Source organism: Anser cygnoides, chromosome 15 (genome assembly GCF_040182565.1).
Source record: "Anser cygnoides isolate HZ-2024a breed goose chromosome 15, Taihu_goose_T2T_genome, whole genome shotgun sequence".
Taxonomy (NCBI): Eukaryota; Metazoa; Chordata; class Aves; order Anseriformes; family Anatidae; genus Anser; species Anser cygnoides.
This window is the reverse complement of record NC_089887.1, coordinates 10,088,025-10,114,374: the sequence shown is the minus strand read 5'-3', so window position 1 is coordinate 10,114,374 and position 26,350 is coordinate 10,088,025. Positions and strand designations below refer to the sequence as shown.

General features: G+C 39.9%; 3 protein-coding genes and 1 long non-coding RNA gene across 16 annotated transcripts in view; 2 read left to right on the top strand and 2 right to left on the bottom strand.

The window, feature by feature from the left end:
• RRN3 (RRN3 homolog, RNA polymerase I transcription factor) lies at positions 1-14,567 on the top strand. Of its 2 annotated transcripts, XM_066977508.1 has the most exons (17): positions 1-287; positions 608-664; positions 1,729-1,818; positions 1,904-2,033; positions 2,485-2,544; positions 3,491-3,554; positions 4,046-4,115; positions 5,710-5,808; positions 6,425-6,520; positions 6,928-7,063; positions 7,772-7,902; positions 9,070-9,200; positions 10,055-10,239; positions 10,785-10,893; positions 11,342-11,494; positions 12,925-13,012; positions 13,683-14,567. In XM_066977508.1, exons 1-17 carry the CDS (start codon positions 195-197, stop codon positions 13,839-13,841), a joined length of 1,851 nt encoding a protein of 616 aa, XP_066833609.1. In that variant the 5' UTR covers positions 1-194; the 3' UTR covers positions 13,842-14,567. The 2 variants fall into 2 exon arrangements, with proteins under 2 accessions (XP_066833609.1, XP_066833610.1); XM_066977509.1 differs by lacking the exon at positions 2,485-2,544.
• On the bottom strand, positions 14,540-15,999 carry LOC136786430 (uncharacterized). Its single transcript, XR_010825060.1, has 2 exons — positions 15,867-15,999; positions 14,540-15,463 (listed from the first exon to the last, which is right to left on the bottom strand). It is a non-coding gene; the product is annotated as an uncharacterized lncRNA (long non-coding RNA).
• Positions 16,000-16,276: 277 nt separating this feature from the next.
• NTAN1 (N-terminal asparagine amidase) lies at positions 16,277-23,452 on the top strand. Of its 9 annotated transcripts, none has more exons than XM_048067104.2 (10): positions 16,277-16,504; positions 17,489-17,591; positions 17,676-17,741; positions 18,391-18,499; positions 19,532-19,605; positions 20,911-20,964; positions 21,788-21,841; positions 22,174-22,271; positions 22,854-22,967; positions 23,162-23,452. In XM_048067104.2, the coding sequence occupies exons 1-10, from the start codon at positions 16,424-16,426 to the stop codon at positions 23,339-23,341; spliced, it is 933 nt and encodes a 310-aa protein (XP_047923061.1). In that variant the 5' UTR covers positions 16,277-16,423; the 3' UTR covers positions 23,342-23,452. The 9 variants fall into 9 exon arrangements, with proteins under 9 accessions (XP_047923061.1, XP_047923065.1, XP_047923074.1 ...); XM_048067117.2 differs by having other exon boundaries at positions 16,314-16,504; positions 17,414-17,591; XM_013176924.3 differs by lacking the exon at positions 16,277-16,504 and adding an exon at positions 16,589-16,740.
• A 263-nt stretch (positions 23,453-23,715) lies between these two features.
• The window catches only part of PDXDC1 (pyridoxal dependent decarboxylase domain containing 1), a 75,789-nt gene continuing 73,154 nt past the window's right edge, over positions 23,716-26,350 (bottom strand). For all 4 annotated transcript variants that reach the window (XM_013176919.3, XM_048067092.2, XM_048067084.2 and 1 more), the window contains 2 exons: positions 25,814-25,918; positions 23,716-25,564 (listed from right to left, as the gene is read on the bottom strand). In XM_013176919.3, coding sequence (XP_013032373.3) covers positions 25,314-25,564; positions 25,814-25,918 — 356 coding nt within the window. In that variant the 3' untranslated portion in view covers positions 23,716-25,313. The remainder of the gene's footprint in view (positions 25,565-25,813; positions 25,919-26,350) is intronic.

Sequence of the window (26,350 nt, the reverse complement as noted above, 5' to 3'; positions counted from 1 at the left end):
GCGGGGCCCTTTCCGGCGGCGTGTGGCAGCGGGCGGCGGGGCGGCTCCCGGGGCCGGGCCGGGACAGGAGCGGGCAGCGGCGGGGCCGCCCCTGCCGGCCGCTCGGGGCCGGGCAGCGCTCGGGGCCGGGCAGCGCTCGGGACCGGCCCCCTCGGCCCCCGCCCCCTCGGCCCCCCAGGCGCGGTGCCGCGGCCATGCTGCGGGGGGACGAGTTCCTGAGCTCGCCGCCCAGGAAGGCGGTGCGCTTCGGGGGCACCCTGCCCGACATCCTGCTCAAGTGCGGCCAGGTGAGCCTTCGGGAAGGGGCCTTCGGAGGGGCGGCCCCGCGGTGCCAGCCCCCGCGGTGCCCGCCCCCGCGGTGCCCCGGGCGGAGGGGAAGCACGGCGACCCCGGCGCTGTCTGCATAGACAGTGGCACAAACGGCCCGTCAGCTTCAGCTCCCCCTCGGGCCGGTGTGCTGCTGCCGCATCCCTTCGTGGGCTTCCCCTCGTGTTCGCCTTCTCTTTGTTGCTGTTAAGCAGCGTTAGGCCGCTTAGGTATGTTAGCGGCACGTGTGGGTTTTGTCAGAAGGGTAATAAATGTTCCTTATTTATCTTCCCCCTGCTAGGGTGACACCACCGATTATGAGTTGTTAAAGCACCAGCTGTCAGACCCAGACATAAAGGTAAGTCGTGTCAGTGTGGAGCTCTGATGATTTAACGCTCAGCAGTCTGAATGTCACCTGTCAGACAGGTCATGCTGGTGTCACCAAAGCCTTTGCTTTAAACATTTAGCAGCATTTAACAGCTTTTTGCTTTGTGGAAACTATCAGAATTATCTCTGAATGAAAACCAGCAACTGTTGATTTATACATACATCCTGTATGCAGAATCTTGATAAGTGATGCCTCGTGCTTACTGACTTTAGAGTGAGAAACTTTGTTTTGTGATGGATGGGGTCTTCTTTTCTTCCAGGTGTCCTCCTTCTAGGTCAGTGATGTTTGTCTGCAGATCACTAACCGTGGTTATGTCAAACCATGGCTACTGACTTGCAGTGCCTTTAAGCTGTGTCAATTATTACCCCCCCGGTCTCACTGAAAGCGTGGTTAATTAAGCATTAAGATGCATATGTATTTAGCAGTTAAAATAACAGTTCCAGGTATGTTCCTTATAGCTGTGAATACCCGCCGTGTTTGCTGCCCTTTTTCCATTTTGTTTTCTCTTTCGATCAAACTACAGAGCCCAGCAATACAAAGAGTGCTGCAGGAAGCATAATGTTGTATTAAGTTCCTTTTCTTTTTAAAGGGGACATTTTGTAAAGTTGTATTGTTTTTAGCAGGCCTTTTGGGGAGTACAAGCAAATTCAGTGTACAATTTTCTGTGTAGATTTGCTACTGTTTCAATATATCTCTTACTTCAAAACTTGAATGGCTCTTTCCTTAAACTAAGAAAAAAAAATGGATTCTGAGTCTGTCCAAGTGAGTTTTGCATGCCTTGCTCAGCTTGTAACTTAAGCCTTCCAGGCAGGCTGTTGGTTTAGGAGTTGATAGGCATTTATTCTTTCATTCTAGAATATCGTTGGTGAGTGCGCTAATTTAGTTCAAGAAATCCCTTTTATATTTATTGTAAATAATTTCTATTTACAGTCTTAATCTTTGACTTGTGGTTTTATAGTTGTTACTATTAAAAATGGTTTGATCATATTGTTTATTGAAATAGTTGCTTTTTTTTTTTTCCTGCTTATTTTTAGGATGCCCAGATCATTAATTGGCTGCATGAATTTCGAGCTTCTGTCACCTACTTGACCAAGGACTTTGAGCAACTGGTCAGCCTTTTGCTGGTAAGTATCTCTTTATTCTATGGGAAGATTAAGAGCTTAGTGCTCAAAACATCTGTTTGACATCTTGGTCTTTAATTGCTTTCAGAAGCTGCCGTGGTTGAGAAGAAGCCGGGAGGTAGTGGAAGAATACTTGGGTTTTCTTGGCAATTTGGTGTCAGCGCAAACTGTCCATCTTAGGCCATGCCTCCGCATGATTGTATCCCAATTTGTTCCCCGTAAGTTTTTTTTCTCTTCATCTTCTTTGCTTGCTTATTAAAATGTCTCTTTCTTAGCTAAATTCTGTGTAGTATATATCACAATCTGTTGTTTTTTTCCATTTATCAATTTGAATGGCTGAATTGTGATAGACCCTTTTCTGTACCTACATTTCAGAAATCATGTTCTGAGGGGCAATTAGATTTATAATGCACCCCATTTGTGAAGATGTTTAGACGAGGAATGAACTACATAATGTTTTTACTACTGAAAAGGGAAAGCTGAGATGATGGTCATGTCGGATGTTCTTAAGAACCTCCTGGTTCTCTGAATCTGTGTTTTTGACTGTTATTTTAAAAACTTGTGTGGATAATTTTGGTGCTTTAGTTGTCCAGTGTACTTTGATTTGGCATTGAAACTGCTACCTGTAAGACTTGTACAGTTTTCCAATAATGATCTCATTTTTGGAAGCTCGAATAACCATCAGAGAAGATGATGTGGATATTTCAGATTCTGATGATGATGATGAAAGTGAGTATAAAGGAAGTAAGGCTTGTGTATGCTATCATAAAACATTTACTAAAGACGTATACATTGCATGTTGCTCCATTTTTACAAAATTAATTTATTGGAGTTAATATAAAGCATGAAGGAAACATGACATCCTTAAATTCCTTGTACTTGAGTTAGTGGTGTGGTGACCCACTCCTTGGTACTTCCAAAATACTGTTCCTTGTAGAGCATTTGTAGGAATATGGCTGGATGTGTAGGAAAACATTCCTAGTCCTAGGTTGTTTCAAAGCCAAAGAAAAGTTAGGAGTTACTTTGTTTTAATTTTATTTATCTCAATAAAACTAGCTAGGTTGGAGGATTCTTGAGTGTTGTTGTGTCTGTGCTAATTCAGTTGATATAAATAACAAAAATGCCATGTAGTTAGTGCATTTATTGATTAGGCAAACACATAGCTAAATGTCTTTCAAGAATTTCGTGAGTTCATGTCTTGAAAGCTGGAATAAATTTCAGTTCTGCTTGTGAAGAGCCAACTACTATTCTGGTGTTCACCTGTAACGTTACCTTTATAGAAGCCTAATTAGTTGTTTGACTTGTGCAAAAATGAAGCATAATCTTTAGATAGATTTTATCTAATTTTAGGCTTGGATTTGACGTTTTGTAAATATTTCTGTAATGTGGGATACATTTTGGATTTCAAAGTTTAGCTTCCATATAAGACAGCATAGCAACAATATCTGGCTTGGTGGCAGCGAATTCAGAGTATATTCTGATACCATGAATGTTATTTGGAGTTAATATTCATAATTATTTTAGTAGTAAAGCAATTCAACTTTATTTAAAAAAAAAAATGCAATTTTCTTTGTTTTTTCTAAAATATTTAATTGATATGAACTGTTTTTGTTGGTTCCTGAGTTGGTTTTCTGCAACCCAATGGATAACAGTACTTTTTTTTTTCTTTCTCTAGACCTTTCTGAAAACTTTAATACATGCCATAGAGCACTGCAAACTGTTGTAAGATATGTTCCTTCGTAAGTATTTAATTCCTAGGTTTCATATGCACTTTCCTTACAGCTACAAAACTGAAGATTTTTTTTTCTCCTAATCGGTAGTACAATAATTAATTTCATTGTGTGACTTTTTTAAATATTCACTAAATGGTGTAACGTTCTGTCCAATCATTATGAAATTTCCATAGGCATGAGCAGCTGAGACTCCTTTTAATTTGAATGGGAATAGGAAGTAGGGAAAGTCATGTTTATAGCAACATAATTGAAGTAGCTTTTAACAAGCCGACAGTGAAAGTTTGCTTTTTGTCTATTGTCTATTTTATGATTCTTACAAAAACAGATTTTATATACAATTAGTTAACTTAAAATAAGGTTACTGTGAAGTAAGCGAATAAGCTTATTCCAGATAATAAGATGTTCCAATTATTATTGTCTTTAGAGTGCTGGAGCTTCAGTATTTGCTGTCATGATAGCAACCTGTTTTTCTTTCTTTTTTTTTTTCTTCTCTGCAGAACACTGCAGTTTCTTATGCCAATACTTGTAGAAAGCTTTCCTTTCATTAATAAATCAGAAAGAACTCTGGTAAGAGCCATGAACGTTATTTTTGTTTGTTTGTTTGTTTGCTTTTTAAAGTATGACAATTGATTTGGAGGTATTTAATAGAAATTTTTTAGTGTATTGCTTAAAAATCATGTTGTTTTTTATGTTTATGTCCATGTGTGGGTTTAGTAAAAGGTTGTCCAAACATACTTAAGTTCCTTGTGCATAGGCATTATGCCGGTCTTTAATGAGATAACTGCATATCTTTTTCCACAGGATTGCATTCTTAATCAATGCACAAGATGGACCTGTTTGGCGATGAATCTCAGGGTTGTATAGTAAGGAGACGGTAGGCTACCTGTCTCATTTATTGTAAAAATGGAAAGCATTCATCAGAACAACAGGGGATTTGATAAGCAGACAGAAAGCAATGGGTGATGGAGGTGAAATCCAATTTGCCAGTAGAGCAGGGTATTAAAATGTTTTATTACATCTCTAGTACGATGCTCCTATGTCATAGAAAACAAGCTGGAATCTTTTAACAGGTTACTGCTCTTGTACGGTATTTGTATTTATTCTTTCCAACTTGGTATGTTGGCATTTTCTTTTACAGAAGGGCAGAGCCCTGCTCTACCAGCGAAGGTCGGTTGGAGCTGTGTTTTGAACCTTACAAGCACTGGGGAAAAAGAAAGAAAAAAAGTTGTTTGTATATGTTGCTAGGCTTTTTTTTTTTAAATAACTCTGGATGTTGGATCCCTATCTGTAAAATGAGATGGATAGTAGTTCTCAAAAGGTGTTATGGGAATAACTTATTTAAGCAGTTCAGTGAGGAGCATGTTGTGAAGAAATTAAAAACTGTGTTTTCAGGGCAGGGTTTGAGCGGAGTATAATTAAAGTATGGTCCATGCATTGTTGTTAAATCTCTTCAGTTTATAGATTTTTCGGTAAACTAGCTCTGTCCATTTTATGCACTGAGCCAGATGGCCTGTGGAAAAATCATATGTCCTTATGTAATTAAAGGTTGTGTTATAATGCATATTCACAAAGAGACTATGGTGTACTTAAATGTGTTAGCTTGACAGTTTTGCTATGTGAAAGTTGCAGTGTTGTCATTTGTACGTGTCTGTGTGAGCATGTGCACACTCACAGAACTTGTTTATTAATTTGTTTGAATTATAATCAGAATGACTGTGAGAACACTTACCTGTTGAATTTAGAAGTGTCTTTTTATTCTAATAACCTAAACCAAAGATTTATTAGTCTTACTTCAAACAGTGCTACTAGATCTGATTCTAGAAATAGTGAGGAATGTGCTTGTTTTCATTTTCTTGGGGGAAGTTTAGGGACAAATGAATGTAGAAATGAATAACTCTTACAGAATATTTATACTCATTCTGTCTGGAGATACTTGGAAAAATTAGCATGGAAATAGTAGATTAAGAAGTTAATGATAACACAGCTTAACAATTGTAAGTTGGTGTCTGGTTTATATGTTAATTTATTCTAGACTGAATACAGTCTGTCTTAACCTATATCTGTCTCTTTAAATGACAAAGTGAGAAATGTATTTAAAAATCCTTGGCAGAAAGGATTTCGGTTAACATTATTATAGCTATCTCTTAATTTTGTGTTATAGGAATGTTACGTACATAACCTGCTACGAGTTACAGTGTACCTTCCAACACTGAGGCTTCAGATTCTGGAGCTTATTGTTGAAAAACTGTTAAAGTTGGATGTAAGTTTGATCTGTATTACCTTTTAAGAAAGCTTGGTGTTAAAATTCATGGAGTAGAAAATACTCTTCAGCATTAAGTTCAACAAAAAGCTATGTTCTAGTACTGCTTGTGGTCATCAGTATAAAACCAACCAGATATATACTTAATTCCCAGTCTTACGATGTTACCACACCTGAGAGTTAATTGTATGATGTGTACTGTGCCACAACTGAAACAACTTTTTCGTGGTGATCAATGTTAATGGATGGAGAATGTGTGGTTGATGTGTTTTACTATCCCTCTGAAACAAAGGGATTTGTAGTCATAAAAAGAGAAAGAAGGGATAGCATTGTAAATGATTAAGGCTTTTAATTTTGGAGAACCTCAGCATATCCTGAGCATATGTCTGAACCTCAGCATATGTCCGATTTATGGGGAAAGCTTATATTCTGGAGGCAGTTCAGAGTGTGTGTGCATTGCATGCGTATCATTCCCTTTTAAAATGTTTATTTAGTCAAGGTCAAGATCTAGCCTAGAAGTTATTAGTATTGCCTTTTCTTTTATATAGATAATACAAGAAGGTTTCCTGTTGCTGTTATAGTCTTATAAAATTCAATTTCTTGTTTGCAACTGTAGGTTAGTACTCCACAGCAAGATATTGAGGATGCTGAAGAAGCTGCTAATAACTCTGATAGTGGGGAAAAATCTGCAGAGGAGGGACTTTTTGACATGGTTGGTTATCTTGTTCTACTCCAAATTTTTCAGTTTTGAGGTGTCTCTGCACTAAGCATAGGAATACCTTATTGCTTTATTGTTGCTGCAGTACAAACAGGAAAAAGTGAAACATCTTCAAACCTTAACGGCATTCTCTAGGTGTTGAATTTATGTAAATATCCAGCATATAAACAGTGGATCAATTTCTTTATGTAAAAATCAAGCAGCTATATATAAATCTTATTAAAGAATTTGTGCTAATTGACTTAGTTTGCAAAAATTTGCTTATACTAAGCAAACTATACAAACAAACAAAAAAAAACCCTTCAGCACAAACATAGAAATTTAGTTTAACTTTTCCTGTAATTGCTGTCTTTGTGATACTGTATGTGTAAAAGGTGCATGACTGCCATTTTATCAAACAGGAGGAAGATGAAGAAAGAAAAGGAAACAAAGTTGTCTCTTCCAGTAGTGAGAGAATGGCCCATCCGCTTGCGGAGCGGCTTGATATTTTGATGACCATCCTGTTTTCCTATATTAAAGATGTTTGCCATGTGGATGGTAAGAACACATGAGCACTGGATTTGTTGTTTTGCTAACAAGTGAGAAAAACTTCAAGAGGAATTCTTGCTTTCTGCTGCTGCCACAAGATAGAGCCCTCATTTTTCAGTGGTAAAATTCTGCTGTTGACACATTCCTGTCTTTGACCACAGTCTTACTGGCTGAGGCTGCAAAGGTTCATTTATGACATTAGTCTTCAGTTGGAGACATTTTGGTTATATAAATAGGACACTGAATCCGAGCTGTAGCATTACAAGGAGTGGAAGGATAAATAGTTTTTTAGTTAAATAGGCATTTACTAAGGGGTTGAATGTGTTAGATTTACTGTTTTAGAATAATATTTAGCAAAATTTTGCTTTATTGTCTTCACATTAGTCGTGTAGTTTATTTTTTAGCGTTTTCTTCTGGCTCCTCCGAATTAGCACATTATTGTAAAGTTTGCATGTCTGCCAGTATTATATATGTGCAATCATGCAGATATTCTTCATATATACCAATGTAAATACTAGTAGAACTGAGGTCCTGGAAGGTCTTACTAAAAACATTTTTGTTTTAGATGCCAAATAAGCCTAGAAGTTAGTTTGGTAGTGGTTTTTCTTTTTTCTTTTTTTTTTTTTTAACATGTTTCTTGCTGGTTCAGAAAGATATAAATGTCAGTTTCACAACACCAGGAAAAAACTTGAAATTACTTTTTTTGTTGTTGTGTAGGCAAGCTTGATATCAACAAGACAAAGGATTTGTATCGGGACCTGGTGTCTGTTTTTGACAAGCTCATTTTACCAACTCATGCGTCATGTCATGTGCAGTATTTCATGTTTTACATCTGTAGCTTTAAATTGGTGAGTAGAAACTGTTTTTAAAATTGCCTTCTGTTATTTCTGCATCCTTATTTTGCCTTTTCTACAAAAATAAGTTGGTTTCTGCTGTAATTCTACCATTACCTTACGTTTTGGCGGAAGATACATCAGGATTCATTAGTATCTTTACTTCCCTTCGCTGTTACTTGCTTTTTCAAGCTTTCCATTATATCTCTGGTCCTGCTGTGCTCTTTGTAAACAGCAAATAGCTCAAATCTAATCCACTGTAAAAGAACTTGGTTAATAGACATGTTTTACAGGAATCAATTGGACTCTTGAACCTGAGGCACAGTGCTCTAGTAAATTTTTTCAGCACCCCAAAACTATCTTAAAGATACTGACTTCAGTTTGGAATTTGTATATTCAATTTCTTCAATTTGCAATTTGTATCTATGGTTTGTTTCCTCCCTCCACTTTACCATCTCTTAAGCAAAATACTACTTGTTCTATTACCATTTTAAAATAAGAACAACCATGCTTCTTGCACAAGAGTAGCTAAGGATCTAATTAAGCTAATGCCTGGCTTTTGGCAGTGGTGAATAGTGTATGTATTGGAAAGAGTACTGGAATGGGGCAAGCATATTATGGTGCTTTGCAAGAATGCCCTCTCAGCCTCCAGCAATAGCCCAGTAACTTCCTGAGCCAAAGTGATGTTCCTTTGTGGTAATGGCAGATGATGGACAAATTCAAGGGGGAAAGTACCTCATTGCTTTTTGCAGTGATGTGAATTTTTGGTATCATGAACTTCCTGTGGCAAAAAGTTCCAGAATATAACTGTTTAAAGTGAAGAATCACTCCTTTTGTTTCCCTAAATTCATCTTCCTGTTATTTTCATTGGATGCCCTTCTGCTACAAGAGATGGTGAACAGTTGCTTCCTGTTTAACACGTTAATGCTCTTGTTTTTAAAGACTTCTTGTGTATTTATTCCACACTCTGTCCTAAATTTCAGGTTTCGTTCACTTTTTTACAACTAAATACAGAAAAAGACAGAAAATAGCGTTCTTCCAACATTGAGAGTATGTACTTACAGTGATGGAGGGATTCTTTTTATGGTTTGCTTATGGAAATTGTGGGAATTGAATGTTAGGAATCTATTACTCAGTGTTATCAGCATAACAACTCATGATTTCTATGTATCTTGTTTCCAGGGTTTGGCTGAGGCATTTTTAGACCATCTTTGGAAAAAACTGCATGATCCAAACAATCCTTCAGTGATCAGGCAAACTGCTGGCAGCTATATTGGCAGCTTTTTGGCAAGAGCTAAATTTATTCCAGTTGTGTAAGTTGTTTTGATATATGAGTAGAACCAAACAATTTATGATAAATGCTGAGGTTTAAGTACAGAATTCATGGAATGTGCATCCAGTGTTAGTCTTCTATTCACACAGTTTTGCCAGTAAACCAATATTGATAGTCTTGTTTGTCTTGTCCACAATAATGTTTCAGTATTGTCTTGAATTTTCCAGGAAGGTGTTGTATTTCCAGGATGCAAGCTAATGTTTGCTAGGATTCGTTTCTTGCTGTTTAAGGCTTCACTTACCAAGAAATACTGAGCATGGGTAGGTTATGTTGTCTTCAGGCAGAGTCATGGATGCTCAGTATATGTGATACTCAGAAGCAGATTTTTTAATGGCCTTTGTTAAGCATTTTATGTGGACTCTGAGACAGGGAAGTTGTGTCAGAGTATCTTGATACATATGGGATTCAAGTACTTCAGCAAATGAGTGAAAATGTTGTCTTTCCTATGTACACATTGTGTATTTTTATGCTGTTCAAAGTGTGAGCTCAGTGACTTTAATGTTAACTTGGTATTGCAATTGTTGGACATTGGAGGCATATCTGTCTGTACGGCTCATGGCCCAAGATTTTTATTGTTTACTGTGCACGTCAAATGCAGCATGCGTTCACGGATTCATCTCTTCTGGCATCTTGTGCTTTCACTGTTTTGAGATTTCAGTATTGATATATTGTTTCATTTCCTGCTGAGGTAAAGGAGAAAGTTCGTAACAGAAGCTACTTTTTCCAGTGAGATTTTTCTTGCTGATGTTTTTATAACCACTGAGAACTTTGAATACTTGTTTAATGTCTTTCCTTGCAGATGCTATTTTTACACGTTGTTTTTCTCCATTATAGTACAGTAAAAGCATGCTTGGATCTGCTGGTTAATTGGATGCATAAATACATTGATAATCAGGATACAGGGGCTAATGCTTGCTGTGATGTAGCTCTCCATGGGCCATTTTATTCTACATGTCAGGCAGCATTCTATACGCTTATTTTCCGTCACAAGCAGCTTTTGGATGGAAATTTAAGGAAAGGTGAGTGTATTAGGTTTGAAGGGCATTGGCATTAATTTGTAAGTTTCACTCTTTTTTTTTTTTTAACAGTCAATTCAATCAAGTATCTGATGGCAAATTTACATTATAATCTAAATGAAGTAAGATGGCTTATACACCTGGGCTACAAAGCTAAATAATCCTTTTTTTTCTTTGCTGTTGAAAACAGTGCAAATAACTCCTCAGCATAGATTTCTGGCCCCACTTACTGAACATATTTGAATTTGAGCTGTGTAAAACTAGTGTGAGCTTCAGTTAATAATCTGTTACAGTCCATAATGGTGCTATCTCTGTCAGTCCCTGTGTAAGTGTAGTGTCTTTGTTGGAAGGGTCCCTCAGCTGTGGCAGCTTTTCTGATCAATAAGCCGTGGGGTAGATCTCTACTGTAAGAGTGAGCCTTAGTATCTGCTTCTGTGGTCTTGTGCAGAGTGCAGACTGGTAAGACTGGAAATTCTTAGAAATAATGCTAAGCTTAGGTGATAAATAACCTGTATATAATATGTTTGTCAATTGTTCTTATTTTGAAGGTCTGTCATATCTGCAGAGTTTAAATTTTGAGCGCATTGTCATGTGTCAACTAAACCCTCTGAAGATATGTATACCCTCTGTTGTGAACTTGTTCGCTGCTATTACAAGGTACCTGTACATTTATTTCAGTTTCAGGTAGATATAGATTTGAGTGTGTATGTATAATAACAGCACAGTTATTTTAGAATGTGGGTTTTTTTTAGGATAGTATTGAGTATCATCCAAGAGAACTTGTATAAGATTCCCCATATTCATGGTGGGATAAGTTTATTTCTGGTTCAGTTTCAAAGAAATCCTACAGCACTATAGAACCGTTTCATTGTTTTGTATTGGTGCCAGTATGGTTCTACTTGGAGTGAAGTCTTCAGGAATGTTGAGGAAAAGAATAGACTCCTACATGCGTTCTTCTGGTGACTGCCTTGAAAATCCCTAATACCAGTTGCAATATAGTGATGTTTATGTTTGTTAAAAATAACTTTTGTATTTCAATGCCATCTGAAATACTTGCTTTCTACGTGCTAGAAATGCTTATCTTTCCTTTATTGCCTTTTTAAAGGAAATACCAGTTGGTGTTCTGCTACACAATTATTGAGAGGAACAACAGGCAGTTCATACCAGTTGTTCGGAGTGGGACTGGGGGTGACCTTGTGCAGACATGCACTAACCCACTTGACAGTTTCTTCCCCTTTGATCCCTACGTGCTCAAAAGGTATAGTTTAAAAATACACAATTCGTTTCTGTCTTGTAGAAAACAACAAACTAAAAGTTGTAAGAAACTTTTAGGTTCCCACAGATCACTTTCTTCCCTGAGCTTTAGTACTTCTCTTGTGGCATATCTCAACCAGAGACTGTCAAGAGATTTTAATAGAAATTTACCCCTACTGGGGTGTAAAGTGATGAAGAAGGAGCAGAACCCATTTTCCTGGATGGAAATACCATAATGTTAGCCTAATGCATGTTTTGTTGGAGCAGTTGTAGTAGTGTCTTTCTTTTGTTCTGTTTTGCTTTGCTTTGTGTTTTTTGTGTGTGTTTTGGTTTTTTGTTTTAAACTTGAGCATAGGGATTCTTGATTGGAGACTTCATCTTATTTAAGTAGCTTGATTTTTTTAATGAATAGTGGATTATTTCTGGTTTTCCAAATGTCTAGCACTGGGATTCTGTTATGGTTTAACCCGGCCAGCAGCTAAGCACCACACAGCTGTTAGCTCACCCTTCCCCCTCCCTCTCTGGGATGGGGAAGAGAAACGGGAAAATGTGGGTTGAGATAGAGACAGTTTATTAAGACAGGATGATAGTAATAATAATAATAATGATAATATACTACTAATAATAATGTGTACAAACAAGTGATGCACAATGCAATTGCTCACGACTTGCTGACTGATGCCCAGCCTATCCCCGAGCAGCCCCACCCCAGCCAGCCACCCCTATATACTGTTTAGCATGACACCAGATGGTATGGAATGCCCCTTTGGCCAGTTGGGGTCAGCTGTCCTGGGTCTGTCCCCTCCCAGGTCCTGCTGCACCCCCAGCCTGCCCGCTGGCCGGACAGAGCGAGAAGCTGAAAAGTCCTTGGCTTAGTGTAAGCACTGCTCTGCAACAATTAAAACATCAGTGTGTTATCAACACTCTTCTCATCCTAATCCAAAACATAGCACCCTACCAGCTACCAGGAGGAAAATTAACCTTAGCCTAGTTGAAACCAGGACAGATGATATAATTACTTTAATGTTATGAGAGCAATGTTCTTTGTTGTCTTTTGAAAGAAAGCTGTTTCCAAAGAAGGAAGACCTTTCTTAGAAGTATATGTGCTTAAAAGAAGCCATACAAAACTATCAGTTAAAAAAATGGAAGAAAATTATGCATAATTGAGAGGATAGTGTAGCTATTAAAAATACTCACTTAGGAGACCTGATTGTAGCCAAACTCCTCAAGCAAATATTTTAAATTTATATTTATCAGCAAAATGAAGTTATTCATGGGATTAGTTGGGGATTGTATAGAGATTTAATAGCTTGTAAAATACTAAAGAAGGCTATCAAAATTCCAAGCATTTTGCATTGTATTATTAAAATAAAAAAAAACATACTACTTTTACTGAATAAATTAACTTGTACTGTGTTTTAATTCTGCTTTCAGATCAAAGAAGACTATTGATCCTTTTTATCAGTTCTGGGAAGAACTGAGTGCTGAAGATCTTGAGAATCTGAAGAAACCCATTAAAAGGGTAATCTTTCCTGATCAAAATGTAGTTCAGCTTTTGCAAAATCTCTGTCAGCTGCTTCTATTGCAGGATTTTTTTGATTTTTTTTGAGAGTATAAGCATAATAAACATTTATGAGAAAGTGACTTAGATAAAGGAAGCTTTAGGGATTGATCCAGCCTTGCTTTGAGAATAGTTTTCCCCTCTGCAGAAGAAGTTTGTCTGGTGGCACTGGAAAATACATTTTGTAGGTATGGTTTAGTATTTCATAGTGAGAGATTCTCTTGCCATTCCAACTAGTTATGACAATTATGACAATTGTAATACGACCCAAGTCTTATTATGTCCTTCCACTGCTCCTATGTAGCTTGTTTATTACTTACCTTCTTGCAGAATGTCTATTCTTTGTCAGTTTTTTGTTCAAGTCCTCAGAACTGTGTGTTTTATATTCCTTTCTGTGATAACATGTAAAACAGTGATAACTTGTACAAATCTACAAAGCCATAACATATTTTTGGGTGTGTTTTGTTAACTGATAAATTTGTAATTTTGATTAGCAGATCTGATTGCTGCAACATTTCAAATTTTATTTTAGAAATGCCCTTTTTGGTCTTAGCACTCATTACTTCTGTCAAATCTTAATAGAGACATGCAGTATCTTTCTGCTCTCATTGTTCATTTTACATTTATGCAGGGTACTTCTGAAGATGAAGATGATGACTTTTTGAAAGGAGAAACTCCTCAAAATGATGGTGTGGTTGAAATTGCTCCAAATTCTTATGAGTCAAATACCCGGAGCCCAGTGAGCAGCATTGGCTCTCCTCCAGACTCTCATGTGCAATACCCACACTGACCTGGATAACCAACCAGAAGTGAAAAGGTTGAAAATTGTGTGCAATTTTTTGCTCGTAAAGAGACTTGAGCTCAACTTTCCAAACTGGCTAATGTTTAAGTAACTACATTTAAGAAAAATTGTTATTTCTTCATCGTCAAATTTCTACAGATGTGTTATGATAAATTCATATATTGTTAGAAAAGCCTAGAGAATAAATAGGGTGATAATTTACAAATTTCACATTGAAATGTTTTTTATGACTTACCGAGGGTTTTTTATAGGTTTTCTTGACTTTTTAAAAACTTTTGTTTACTAATGTTTCTCTATGAGGTTTTATATATCGGGGTTGAAATTCTGGTCTTTATTCCTTTTGATTTCTGTGGGACCAGAAGTACACTGTCAGTATTTAAACTATTCTCTGATGACCTTTTTTAGTTGGTTTCAATTAATGGTATGGTCCTGTGATAGGGAAGCCATGAACTGACTCTTAACAGTGATTCTTTTGCACACATCTCTAAGCTTTTCCTATCTGCAGGGCAGTATTTTGTAAAACCCCTTGATAGTGGTACATGTATTCAGATGGTAAGCATTATTGCTGCTTAAAAACGTAGCTGACACATTTTTTTCAGCTGTTCAGGCATGTAGAATGGTCAGGCATGTAGAGTGGTGATTATTGGAAGTTTTGAAAATGAGAGTAGCTGAATGTATGATTTGTAGATAGTTTTCTTTGAGGTGCTTGAGAAGCACTCTGAAACAGGTATTTATTTTCAGGATTTGAATTTTACATGTGAATGTTGAAAATACCAAAACTCAAACATACAAAAAACAAAACAAAACAAAAAAAACCACACCCATATCCCTAATAGAAAGGAATTGATGGTGTCAGTGGTGTAATTGTATTGTCCGTGTGTCAGTGAAGAGTTTCTCTGTACAGATTTCATATATTTTCCATGATTGCTGGCTTTTAGATATGAGAAAGAATATAAAAAGTAGAAAAAAATGTTATTTGTGTAACATTTAGTTGAAAATTTCATGCCCGTTGGACTAAATTCTTTACAGCTGCCCAACTTCATTCGTCTGCCCTTCTTTAGAGTCTGAACTTGTAGGTGTTCAAGGCAATGTATTTATTCAGAGCCAATAAAGACTGATGCAAACGGTGCCAATTCCATACATTTGAAAACATCTCTTTATGTAACTAAAGATCTCTGTGCACTCTAGCTTCGCAAAAGTCGGGATGTTTGTTCTGACAGACTGAAAATGAGTTTCAGGGATGATACTGTAAAATTTGTTGGTGGGATCTGTTCATCATTCGTTAAGTTGGGGCTTAGCTTTTGTTTTTAATTTTAGTCGTCTTTACTGTCTTTCCTGAGCAATAAACGATTTCCATCTGAAATAATTATATCTCTCCTGGCATAGAAGAAGCCTTCTCACAGCACCGACAAGGAAAATGTCCTCTGAATTCTGCTTTTTTCTGTTCACTTTTATGTCTTCAGTAATCATAGGATGGCTTGGGTTGGAATGGACCTTAAAGCTCATCTAACTCCAACGTAGTCAGTCACGTAGGAAATGAGGCTGTGTAAAACTTCACAAGTTGTGATATCAGGTATGTGGTTTAGGAGTTTCCATGTTTCACTTAAGAGCTAAAACAGAATAAGGAAAGGCATCCCTGACGTGAAATGTCTGCACATTTGTAATGTTACATTGAACTGTCTACTAAGTTGCATAGTCAACTTCAGTATACCAAAGGATCTTGTTTAAAACAAAAATTGAGTTAGAAGAGATCATAGAAAGACCAGGGAGTTCCTGTGACAGATTTGGTTTGCTTCATGTAACTGCAGCCAGGAGTGTTGGTTGGTGCTGGTGTTTTGCTAAAGAGTTCTGTAGCTGCTGCTATTACACTGAGAGGTTTGCTGGTTCAGAGATGGAAATTTTGCTTTACAGGGTTAGGTCTCCTGTGAAATACAATGCATCTTTTGAAGAAAGTATTTGCTGTAACTGTTTACTTTGTGAAAATGGGATTTGAAAGGTAGAGCTAGAGCTTACCGTTGTTTTGGTTTGTTTGTGGTTTTGTTTTCAATCTCGGTTGAGAGCAGTCCCCTTTGCTTGGGCTGTCCCTGTCCCCCTGTGTAGCTCTCCGGCCGAGTGAGCAGAGATACCTCCGGTCACACATCATGGGCATCGGGGTGGGAAATCCCTTGACTTTGCAGATGAACTTCCATCTTGGGGCTATGTTTTGCGCTGGGGCCGTGTGTGGAGCTGTAATTTCGGCACTTCACCGCGGTCACTTCCAAGCCGCTTTCTCAGACTGCCCACAATTAGGCGGCCGCACGCCCGGGGTCCCGTGAGGCGCCAAGGCCGTGCGGCGGTATCACGGCGGGGCCCTGCCCTCAGCGCTGCGAGGGACGGGCCCTGGCGGCCTCCCCGCGGCACGGCCGGGCTCCGGCCTCCCGGCAGCTCCGGCGGGCGGCGCCGCTCCGCCTCCATTCGCCTCTCCTCCCTTCCCTTCCCCTCCCCGGGGCTGCCGCCGTTTCCCAGCGCCCTGCGCGGCCCGGCCCTCGGCTGGAAGCGCGGAGCCGCCCCGGGCCCGGGCGCTGCCCGCGATGCCGCTGCTGGTCAACGGGGAGCGGATCGACCTGGGCCGGCCCCCGGCGGCCATGATCCGCGCCTACCCACACCTCGAGGTGAGGGGCGGCAGCGCCGGGACCCCCGGGCCGGGAGGAGCCGCGGGGGGGCCCGGCGCTGAGGGGACCCAGCGCTGAGGGAGCCCCGGGCTGGGGCGGTGCCGGGACGCCCAAAAGCCTGGGGTTGGCCCAAAATTAACTAAAATCCGCGTCCCCCGGGGGAGGCCGGGCGGTGAATGTCCTGAGGAGAAGCGGGGGTCGGTGCGGCGGGCTGGGCCGAAAAGCTGGAGGAAAAGGTGAAGGCTGTAACTTGCGGGAGGTATTCGCTTCCTTCCGGGGCTGTGTAAACGCTGTGGTACTGACGGCAGGCTGGCAGTCAGGGGCTGCTGGGCAGAGCTGTTGGGAATGTGGTTTTCGTCAGAAAATGCCTCTTTGTAGACACTGTGTTTTTGAAGGGAAAAAAAAAATAAGTGCAAATTCGATAAAACTGTGTAAAATGTTTTCTTTAGCCCCAGGATAGAAATTTGCTGCCTACCCAGCAGTTCTGTGACAGCACTGTGGCAGTCAGAGCCCAGGAATCTGGGTTTTCTGTCTGCTGAATGTCCCAATAAATAGCAATGTTTTGATAAGTATTAAAAAAAAAAATGTTGGATTGTGGCAGTAGGAGAGTGAAACTTACATTTTCAGAAGTTTCAGAGAAGGAGGAGACCTGTTTCCTGTCCTCTTTAAACTTTCAAGATAAGCTCTGGTGTCATCTAATGTCAGCTTAGCCACGCCCCATTGCTTTTTCTTGTGCCTCCGTTTTATCATCTATAAAGCAGGCCCAGAGGGTTCTGTGTGTGGGGAGTGATGGAATTTAACATTGACTAGATCACTGGCAAGAAAATGAAAACTCTGAATAAATTCAGAATACTCCAAAATATGAAATATGCCTTGTTTATCTCTGACCCGGATCCCTTTGCTTTTCAGAGGTGATGTTTCTGTCAAGTAATGGATACACCTGAGAATTCAGCCACTGTAGTCTCTATTATCATTTATCTTTAGGAAAAGGCAAAACTTCTCAGAAGTCGGCCTACTCAAATTGTGGAACCCAAAGGTCTTCTTTATGTCCAGCAGAGAGAATTTGCAGTGACTACCCCTAAGGACGGTATGTAGGAATGTAAGCACTTCTCCTTCTGAAGCAATGATTATGACAGCAAAGTTCTTACAGCGTTTCTCTCCTCTAAAATAGGTTCTGTTTCTATTCTTGGATCAGATGATGCCACTACCTGCCACTTAGTTGTGCTCCGACACACAGGTATCTTAAAAGGCATTCAGACCAAAACCTGCCTCTCTAAAGTAATGCATCTAGGATCAGCGTTGATTTATGCTGCATTAATGAAGTAAACTGCAATTACATTTATATAAACTTGAATCTCAGAAAGTCACGTGATGCGTTAATTGAATGACTTGTTCAGAGAGTTAGGGTGTTCAGTACCTGAGGTTCTGTGTTCTGGTTGCTGAATGAGCCGATCCTAAACTTGATCTGCGGCAGTGGGCAGTGGCAGCCCCCTTGGCTGCTGCGTCCCAGGCTATGTGCAGATGCCGGAGGCAGCGTTTAACTGTTTGGGTCTGCAGGGTTTGGTAATAATGGGTAGAATTTATGCAAAGAGCCTCGTTACTTTCCTGGAGTTCTGTCGTTTGAGCTGTTGCTTGGTCCTTGGTAGTAAGGTGTTTGTACCCTTTGCATCAGTTCTGCTGATTTTCTAATGGGGCATGGAAAGAGATTGTTGTCTCATTCAGCCAGCCCATCTCTTCTGCTGGAGGATGCTGTCATTTCAGGAAGTAAGAAGGTGGGAGATGCAGTTCTTGCACTGCTATAGCAATGTAAACTGATGCTGATTTAAGTGACAGCAGAGTAACAGCCTCCCCCGGTGTCATTAACTGTCTTCTCTCGCCTTCCTCAGGTAGCGGAGCCACCTGCTTGACACACTGCGATGGATCAGACACAGAAGCTGAGGTGTCGCTCATTATGAGTTCAGTAAAATCTTTCTCTAACTCTGCAGACTATGGAAGGTCAGCTCTGCTTTTTTATTTCTATGTGTTTTCACAAAGGTAACTGCAGTTTGTAAGTTGGGGAATTTTTACGTGATTTTGTGGGGTTCAGACAAGGTAATTGTGCAGGAAATACCTATTGATCAGGGGCCATACGGAAAATGAAAACTATTGCTGATGATTTCATGAGTATTATTTTCTATCAGTGACTTAAAGCATGGTTCTATTCTGACTGGTGTCTCTGTAAAAATGCCATTGTGCGGTTTAGTGTTTACTGTTTCCCAGTAACTTCTGTTTCAGATGTGCTGAATTTTCCAAATAGCTGGTTTTGGTTTTATCCTCTATTTTTCCACCCAAACTGTTGGTCTTGTGAATTTCTTTTGGGATCTGGAAATCCATCTGGGATTTTTCTAGGTCCCACATTTAAAAAAAAAAAAAAAAAAAAAGAAAGAAAGCAAAAAAAAAAAAAAAAAAAGCTCCAAACCAGAATTTAGCTCAGAATTTAGCTAACGAGGTTTATCCTGGATGTGGAGATTTTTGCCTCTGTAGTTTGATAAGAACAAAAGCTCAGTTAACTTAGAAGATATGATCTTATGAATTGGCTTGCCCAGTTTTGAAAGACTGAACTATGGCCTTGTTAGGTGATTTATGCTCACACTCACTTTCTTGTTGCACCTGGGACTTTGCACCCCAAACCGATATTGTCCCTAGTTATTTTTCTAGACGTTTGGTCAGCAGGTTTGCAAACAAGACTTCTCTTTACATAGACACCTCTCAGAGAAGAACCCTGCTGTGTAGTCCAGAGTAGTTCTGGAGATCACAGGAGCAAACTTCTCCACATCTAACTCACCCTTTTGTGGGAACCTAAAGGTGGTTATAAAATTAAGCCCAAACCTTTGGTGCTGACCGTCACAGATACACCAGGGTATCTGTGAAGCCAAGTGAGGCTTCTCTAATGATTGCTTTGTAGTTTGGGCTGGGGATTATTTTGTAAAGGTATTCACTTTGGGATGTCTTTTTAACTGCTGTTTCCTGTTATTCCATCTCTGTTAGGCTGGAATTGCACCTAGTTGGAGGTTTCAATGATGATAGGCAGTTATCACAAAAACTTACTAATCAGCTTCTTAGTAAGTTCACCTTTTTTTCCACTCTCATGTCCAAAACAAATAGTTCTGACTGGATTTGGGTGAAGTTTGTTTGTAACCAGAGCCCCCTGTCATTTAATAGAAAAACATCTGGATTCATTTAGGAGGGTGTTTTTTCCACCTGAGAGCTTGGCACAGAGGAGGGGTTGGATTTGCGGCTTGCTGTGGCCGATGTGTGGGATGGAGGGCAGGGACTTGGGACTTGTTCCTGGTTGACGCTGTAGCGTGTGGAATTGGGGCTTAGTTCAGCTGGGCTCGATTCCTGGCTCCGCTGCTGACATGCTACAGGATCTTGGGCAGGCGTTGTCACTGTCTACATCTATACCTTCGTTAATTATTATTCCTTCTGTACCTTAATGTGGGGGGGTGAAATTAATTACACTCGGGAAGTATCTGATGAAAGATGGATGTCTGTCTGTGAAATCTGTAGCCTGGAGAAGTGACTGTGGTTCTTACAAACAGATGGGGAATGGAAGGGACCAGCTGGGACATTTGGAGTGCTCTGGCTCATGCTGAGCACTTCCCGAGTGCGGAGAGGCCTCAACCTCACTGGGACTGGGAGTGGGCAGGGGCAGGGATGCATAGCGGGTTTGGAGGGGGGTGGCAAAGGGATGCAAAGGGAACTGGAACTGGCAAAGGTCCTGGAAGGTGCCCCTGTTACCCCCTCATGTGCTGTGATGTGATTCCTGTTCTGTGTGTTATATATTGCGTGAGAGTTGTGTACAGAATGTTTTGGTCAGTTTTTAAAACCTTCTGATTTTCATGCACCAGGTTGCAATTTAAAACAGTAACATTGTATTTCCAATAGGACTGAAAAAAAAATAAAATTCCCTGTGTGGGGGATGGTGAAAAGCAGAATTAAAATACATCTAATGAAAAGCTGGGTTGGCTCACTATGTATGTAACATTTTAGGAAAGTACGTTTAAATATGAGTTATTAAATGTATAGTGAACTAAAGCAGAGATGATGTGCCAGTGCCAGAGCTACTTTAAGCCAGTACCAGTGACAGGAGCAAGTGGCACATTTCTAGCGTGTTTTTGCCGTGACAAATGGCTACTTTCTGTCAATTACGTTTAGTAGCTGTGGCTTTAATTTTATAACACTTGGTTTGAAGCAAACCTGAAAACCACTCTTTGCTCTGTTGCCTTATCCAGGAACAGTGCATTAGGTACTTTCTGCCCACCCATTCCGCAGTGCGCAGCACTGATAATGCCCCCTCGTCTATATACAGCACCTGCTTTGCCACCAGTCACTCTTATACATTGCTGCTATCGTTGTTGCTGTAGGAGCATTTGATCTCCAACCAGATGAGGTTCATTTGGTGACTTTCTGCGTAACAGGTAAGAAAATATCTACTTCTTATTTTTTAAGCATGTTTAGCCACTGAAGTCAAAGTGCGGGGGTCTTTTCACACATGGCTTTTTAAAATCTGTTCTGGAAGAACAGCACGAGTCCTCCATGTTGGTTTGTAAGCTTTAATTTTGTTGCTGGTAGCGTGTGTTGCTGTCCGATAACTAGTGCAGGGAGGGGTCTCTCCTTACCAAATGCTGCTGAAATTCAATTGGTAGTAGGGCCACCTGGGATCATTACCAGGTCATTTCCCCACCTTTGTCCTGTGGAAGGAGACTGTACAGCTGTGAATATCTTGAGAGGCAACTGAGAAAGGAACTTACCGACTTTTGGTGGTGGTGTTAGACGCTTTATAAACTCATAAACTCAATTAGTTAGGTCACAGTGTGCTATGTCACAGAAAGGAAAAAGTAATTTCCTCTCCTTTGTATTGTATTCAGGTCATATTTCCACTGTCTTTGCATTTAAATACCCCTGGTGACTTGCATCATTGAACTCGGCAGCATGGTAGTTTTGTTTCTTTGTTTGTTTTCTGTAAATTGCCTGCACAGAAAGTGAAATGACAGCTGACCAGAGCTGGCCATACTGTTACGAGATGGAGTTCTACTCCAGGCCCCAGGCATATTGATCTTGACCTTGACCTTCCCATATTTCTTTTTGGCTTCCTGGTTGTGTGTGTTGTTTTTTTGTTTGCAAAAAAGGACAGAAAAGAAAAACAACATCAGATCTGCTCTTCTCTGGTAACACACAAATGAATGCTGCTCCGAAAAAAAAAACACAACAAAGCTCTACGTTTGACCTTTTCTCTTACAGAACTAAATGACAGAGAAGAGAAGGATATTCACTTCCCAATCATTTATGGAATAGGTGAGTTAAATTAGAATTCGATTATTTTTTTTAACTGGATACTTGTTCAGTTTCTGATAGTTAATGGGCTGTCTTTAATGACTAGGTAAAGCCTGTCCCAGAAGTTAAGTGAATTGCTGCTGTTGGAGGTGTAGGCAGAAAGAGAAGTTTTCTTCTTAAAACAAGTAGAAAAGGGCTACCATAGAGCTAATGGGTCTGGGGTAGAGAAATACAAGAAATGCAGTTGACACGTTCTAAAATTCCTGCTACGTAGTAGTGTTGTGGATGTGGTCATTTCAAACCAGTGTTTTGTGAGAATTAATTGTGTCTGTGTTTAAACTGTTTCCTACCAGCTGTGAACGTTAAAACAGCAGAGATTTTCCCCGCAACCTTCCCAGAAAAAGGGCCCGATGAGGATTTGCGTTCAGCCCATATTTTAACAGGAGCAAGAGTGAGTAAAAAGCAGAGGGAAAAAAAGCCCCAACCTGGATCTTTTTGCTGGAAGGGAAGACCACTGAGGGGCAATGAACTGTCAGTAGTTAAAGGGGGGAAAAATACAGTGGTAGTGTTCTGGCAGTAGCAAAACAGATGGGAAATATGGAAGACTGGAGGCAAAGGATAGCAGTGGACATCAAACTCTTCCAAGCCTTCTGCTGCAAGGGTAACCCTTATCTTGGAAGTACAGAGTGCTCCCACGTGCTGCTATGCCCACAGCCCTACAGATTTTGGCAGCATAATTTATGTAAAATGAGATTCCAGTCATGGCCGTAAATAATCCCAGCAGTATCGTTCAGTTCTGGGCTTGTTCTTACAGTTTAGGATTGTCTTTGTCAGAACAATTGGTTAATCGCAATGGAACGGGCATGAAGGTCGCACCCTGTGTGTCTTAAGGCAAAAGCTGCTGCTTAATACCTTCCACATTGTCTGGAATTAACTTTTTGTTATTACTAATTAACTGTCTGTATTAATTCTGTTTCTTTCATCTATTTAAGTACTTTTAAGGCTCCCTGTAAATTGTTCTGTGTCCTTACAGCTGACCAACATTTATGATGCCAAAAAGGAACAGCTCCACATTGGGCCTTACTTCTGGAGGCCTTTTCCACACGTAGATTTCTGGTTGGAACAAGATGATCAACAGATCTTACAGGTACCTGGCACTGGGACCCTGGCTTTCATTTTTCCTTCTCTCTCCTAGCTGAGCACAGAGATGGGTATGGGCTGTCAATGCTTCCCTCAGTGTACTGCTGGGGAGGGTGGAAAATACTCCTATTAAAAGGCAGAGTAATTGGGAACTTTCTGTTCTGAATCTCAGGCAGCTTTTGCTCTCATCTTGTTTTTCAGAATCTTTCCACGTCACCCTTGGCTGAGCCACCCCACTTTGTTTCCCACATTAGATCTACATTAACATTTTTAAAAGAACATCCCTTTCCATCGCGCTCCCTGTTTCCTGATAGGAAACCTCGCGTCTACAGAAAAAATCAAGACGGGTTGTGGGAACAGGTTTGTTCTGACAAGATCTAACTGAGGAATGCACAGCCTTGCCCCAGGAAGAGTGAGTTGGTGCAAAATGCCTACTGCTGGTTACAGGCACTGCTGTTCTTGTGCTTTCCAAAATAAAATATTTTGACAGAAGTAACTTGTTCTTTCTGCATTACGTAAGTGGAAATCACTGTTACTTTGAAGTAATGATTGGGTTTTGTTTCTGGTTTATTCCTTTAGCAGAGTAATTTGCTCAGTGTTGATAGAGAGAGGTAGCAGGGTAAAAAGCCTTTATTGCATGAATTTGTACTTTAGAAAGTGATATTCGGAAAAAAAAAGTGGAAGAAAATTGTCTACACTTAAGCTTAAGTTGACTTTAAGAGATATTTTTGAAGGAAGTTCCCATAAGTCAAGACTAATAATTTGAAGAATCTTTATTGAAACATTCAGATAGTATCTAAAGAATGAAGCTCATTCCAACAAAACTGATTTAACAATTCCAAATATAAAAACATTAAAAATTAATCATTGTGGTGATACCTTGATCCCCAACAAATTACTCTTATTAACATACTTCATTGCACCAAAGAAACCAATACGGAAGACTAGTCAACTTAATTGTTTTTGCACTTTAGAAAAATTGCACTCTGATTTACACAAATTACCCCAGTAGTGAAATTAACCTTGTTTGTGGCATCCCAGCCCCACAGGATCTAGATGGTGAAAGTCAAATCAGGTGACAGTATGATTCAAAAAAAAAAAACAAACCAATTTTTTCAGATTATCCAAGTTAATTCTGCTACCACTACAGCCATTGCGTTAGTGTTAATTAACATCTTTTGGAAAAAACAAAGCAAACTACAGTACTGGTATCCAGCTCTGTAGGGATGGGATGGGATTCCCTTGGGGAAAGCAACCTTCTCCAAAGATCTCCTTTCCACAAGGGGCTGAAAATTTGCAGTGAAGTAACTACAATAGTTTTGGGGGACAAAGACTTCTACACCTTAGCTTTTGATGTATCCAAAGCATAACTTGTGCATTAAATAGTCCTGGAGACTAGGAACTTGTGCTGTAGTGTAAATAAACTATGTAATTTCACTGACTCTGTACAATTTCTACTATAGGCAAGTTACTGTTCAAAAGTAAGTGTTGAAACCAGCACAAAGTTGTTTTTTTTTTCAAGCTTTACTATAACTAGCTTTAAAAAGTACACAACCGAAAAGAATTCCAGTTACACTACATAGATGTATTCAATAGTATTTAGTTTATAACTGGCGTGCAAAGGAAAATAACAATGGGTTGGTCATCCTTTTCAGTGGTAGAAGCAAGAAGCCATTTAGGCATGCAGAGACAATTTCTTTCTCAAAGTCCCACTGTACTCAGGGTCAAGTCATACAACAGTGGGGAAAAACTGCTGATGGCAAAGTTCAGTGACTCCTAGACACACAGGCATCCATCCCTAACACTCACTGCACCACAACTGCTTGGCAATGCTCTTTGTAAGGGTTAAAAAAAGGCAAAATAGAGCTAGTATGACTAGGATGGTCTGCAGGAAAGGCTAAACTGAATTTTAAATATAAAAAAGGTGAAAAATTGGCAGTTTCTTAAATATATTCACATAAAATAAGGTCAATTTACAATTATTCGGTGCAAATGTATTCTTACTCTTGTGCATGGCTGACCAGTTAGCAACTACTATCATGCTTAAAATCTTACAGGTACTGTAACTGCCAATTTTTATTTTTTACAAATATTTACGAGCAGTTAATAAATCTCACTACTACTTTGGTGACACTGACATGTACAGGATTAAAGCAACTGTAGTAAGTGTACAGTAAGACAAATCTCTGTCCCATGGGGGGAATTTATATTTGTGCAAAATCCCAGTTAATCAGATACAGTAGTTATTACTGTACTAGTGTGTGGCACTGTTCACATTTTAAATGCATCACCAATGCCCTGCCTCCCAGGGCATGTGATTCATCTGCAAAGTCTTAAATCCACAGTACAGATTTTATCTTTGACTTTCTTGTTCCTCTACCTTTGTGCAGTCCCTTGGAATGTCCTCAGTGCCTTTATTTGGTGTCTGTGCCCCCTCCTGCTGCTGCTGCTCTGGTTTTTCTGTCTCTGGTGACCTTTGCTCTTGGCCAGGGGATAGAGGCGGGGGTCTCTGATCCGTCTTCTCCAGGTCCTCACAGTGGCTGACTGAACTGGTCTCACTAAAGGCATCGGAATTTCTTAGAGACCTTTTAAAAATTTTTTGACCTGTAAAGTGTTGGAAGAATACAGTACCAATGAAGGCATCAAATGCAAGATGCGGTATGCACAAGGTTAAGATTCAAAGAAAGTATCTTAATCTGACAACTGCAAAGAAACAGATTTTATTTGGGTGCTAACCTGTACACTAACCACATAAATACTTGCTTCCAGTTACAGGTGCATTTACTCAGATGCGTGCTGAGGCCAGGATACTTTAGCAAGTTTTAGAAATAAAACTAGTGAGTAAAAACTTACCAGGAAGTCTTTGCTTTGTAAGGCTGGAAGTAGGAGTTGGTGGTGGAGTAGTACCTGTTCCTTGGGCTTTTGATACATACGTAGATTCTGTGGATTCTAGAGAACCTGCAGGTTAAAAAAAAGTGGCAAGTAGGAAGTTGAATATAGACAACTTTTCTTTTCAGCTGTATTTATAAAATACGAACAATCCATCTGTAACACGTTTCTAAAACTGCATGGCCTAGGTTGGCCTGAAACTGCCTCTCACGTGTAGTTGGTTTCTGAGCACCTGGCAACAGGCAAGCCGAGTCTTACGAAGATGAATGAAGTTTCCCCTCACTCCTGCTTCCCAATACTGCTATCTCCAATATTCCACTTACCCTTTCCCACTGGGCTTGACACATCCCCAGGTGCAAGCTATTGAGCACTGCACTCTGGAAGGACATCTAGCTGTGAATGGAATAAGCATTCCCAAGGAACCTTGTAGTTCCTTGCTGTAAGACCCTTCTCGTCAGTGTGCTGAGAATGAGCAGAAAGCCTTCCCAGCTAATTACAAAC

Coding starts and splice junctions, on each gene's coding strand:
- NTAN1 (XM_048067104.2), top strand. CDS start 16,424: ATGCCGCTGCTGGTCAACGGGGAGCGGATCGACCTGGGCCGGCCCCCG. Junction 17,742..18,390: donor AGTTGTGCTCCGACACACAG/GTATCTTAAAAG, acceptor CGCCTTCCTCAG/GTAGCGGAGCCACCTGCTTG. Junction 22,968..23,161: donor ATGATCAACAGATCTTACAG/GTACCTGGCACT, acceptor CTTGTTTTTCAG/AATCTTTCCACGTCACCCTT.
- RRN3 (XM_066977508.1), top strand. CDS start 195: ATGCTGCGGGGGGACGAGTTCCTGAGCTCGCCGCCCAGGAAGGCGGTG. Junction 288..607: donor TCCTGCTCAAGTGCGGCCAG/GTGAGCCTTCGG, acceptor TCCCCCTGCTAG/GGTGACACCACCGATTATGA. Junction 1,819..1,903: donor AACTGGTCAGCCTTTTGCTG/GTAAGTATCTCT, acceptor AATTGCTTTCAG/AAGCTGCCGTGGTTGAGAAG.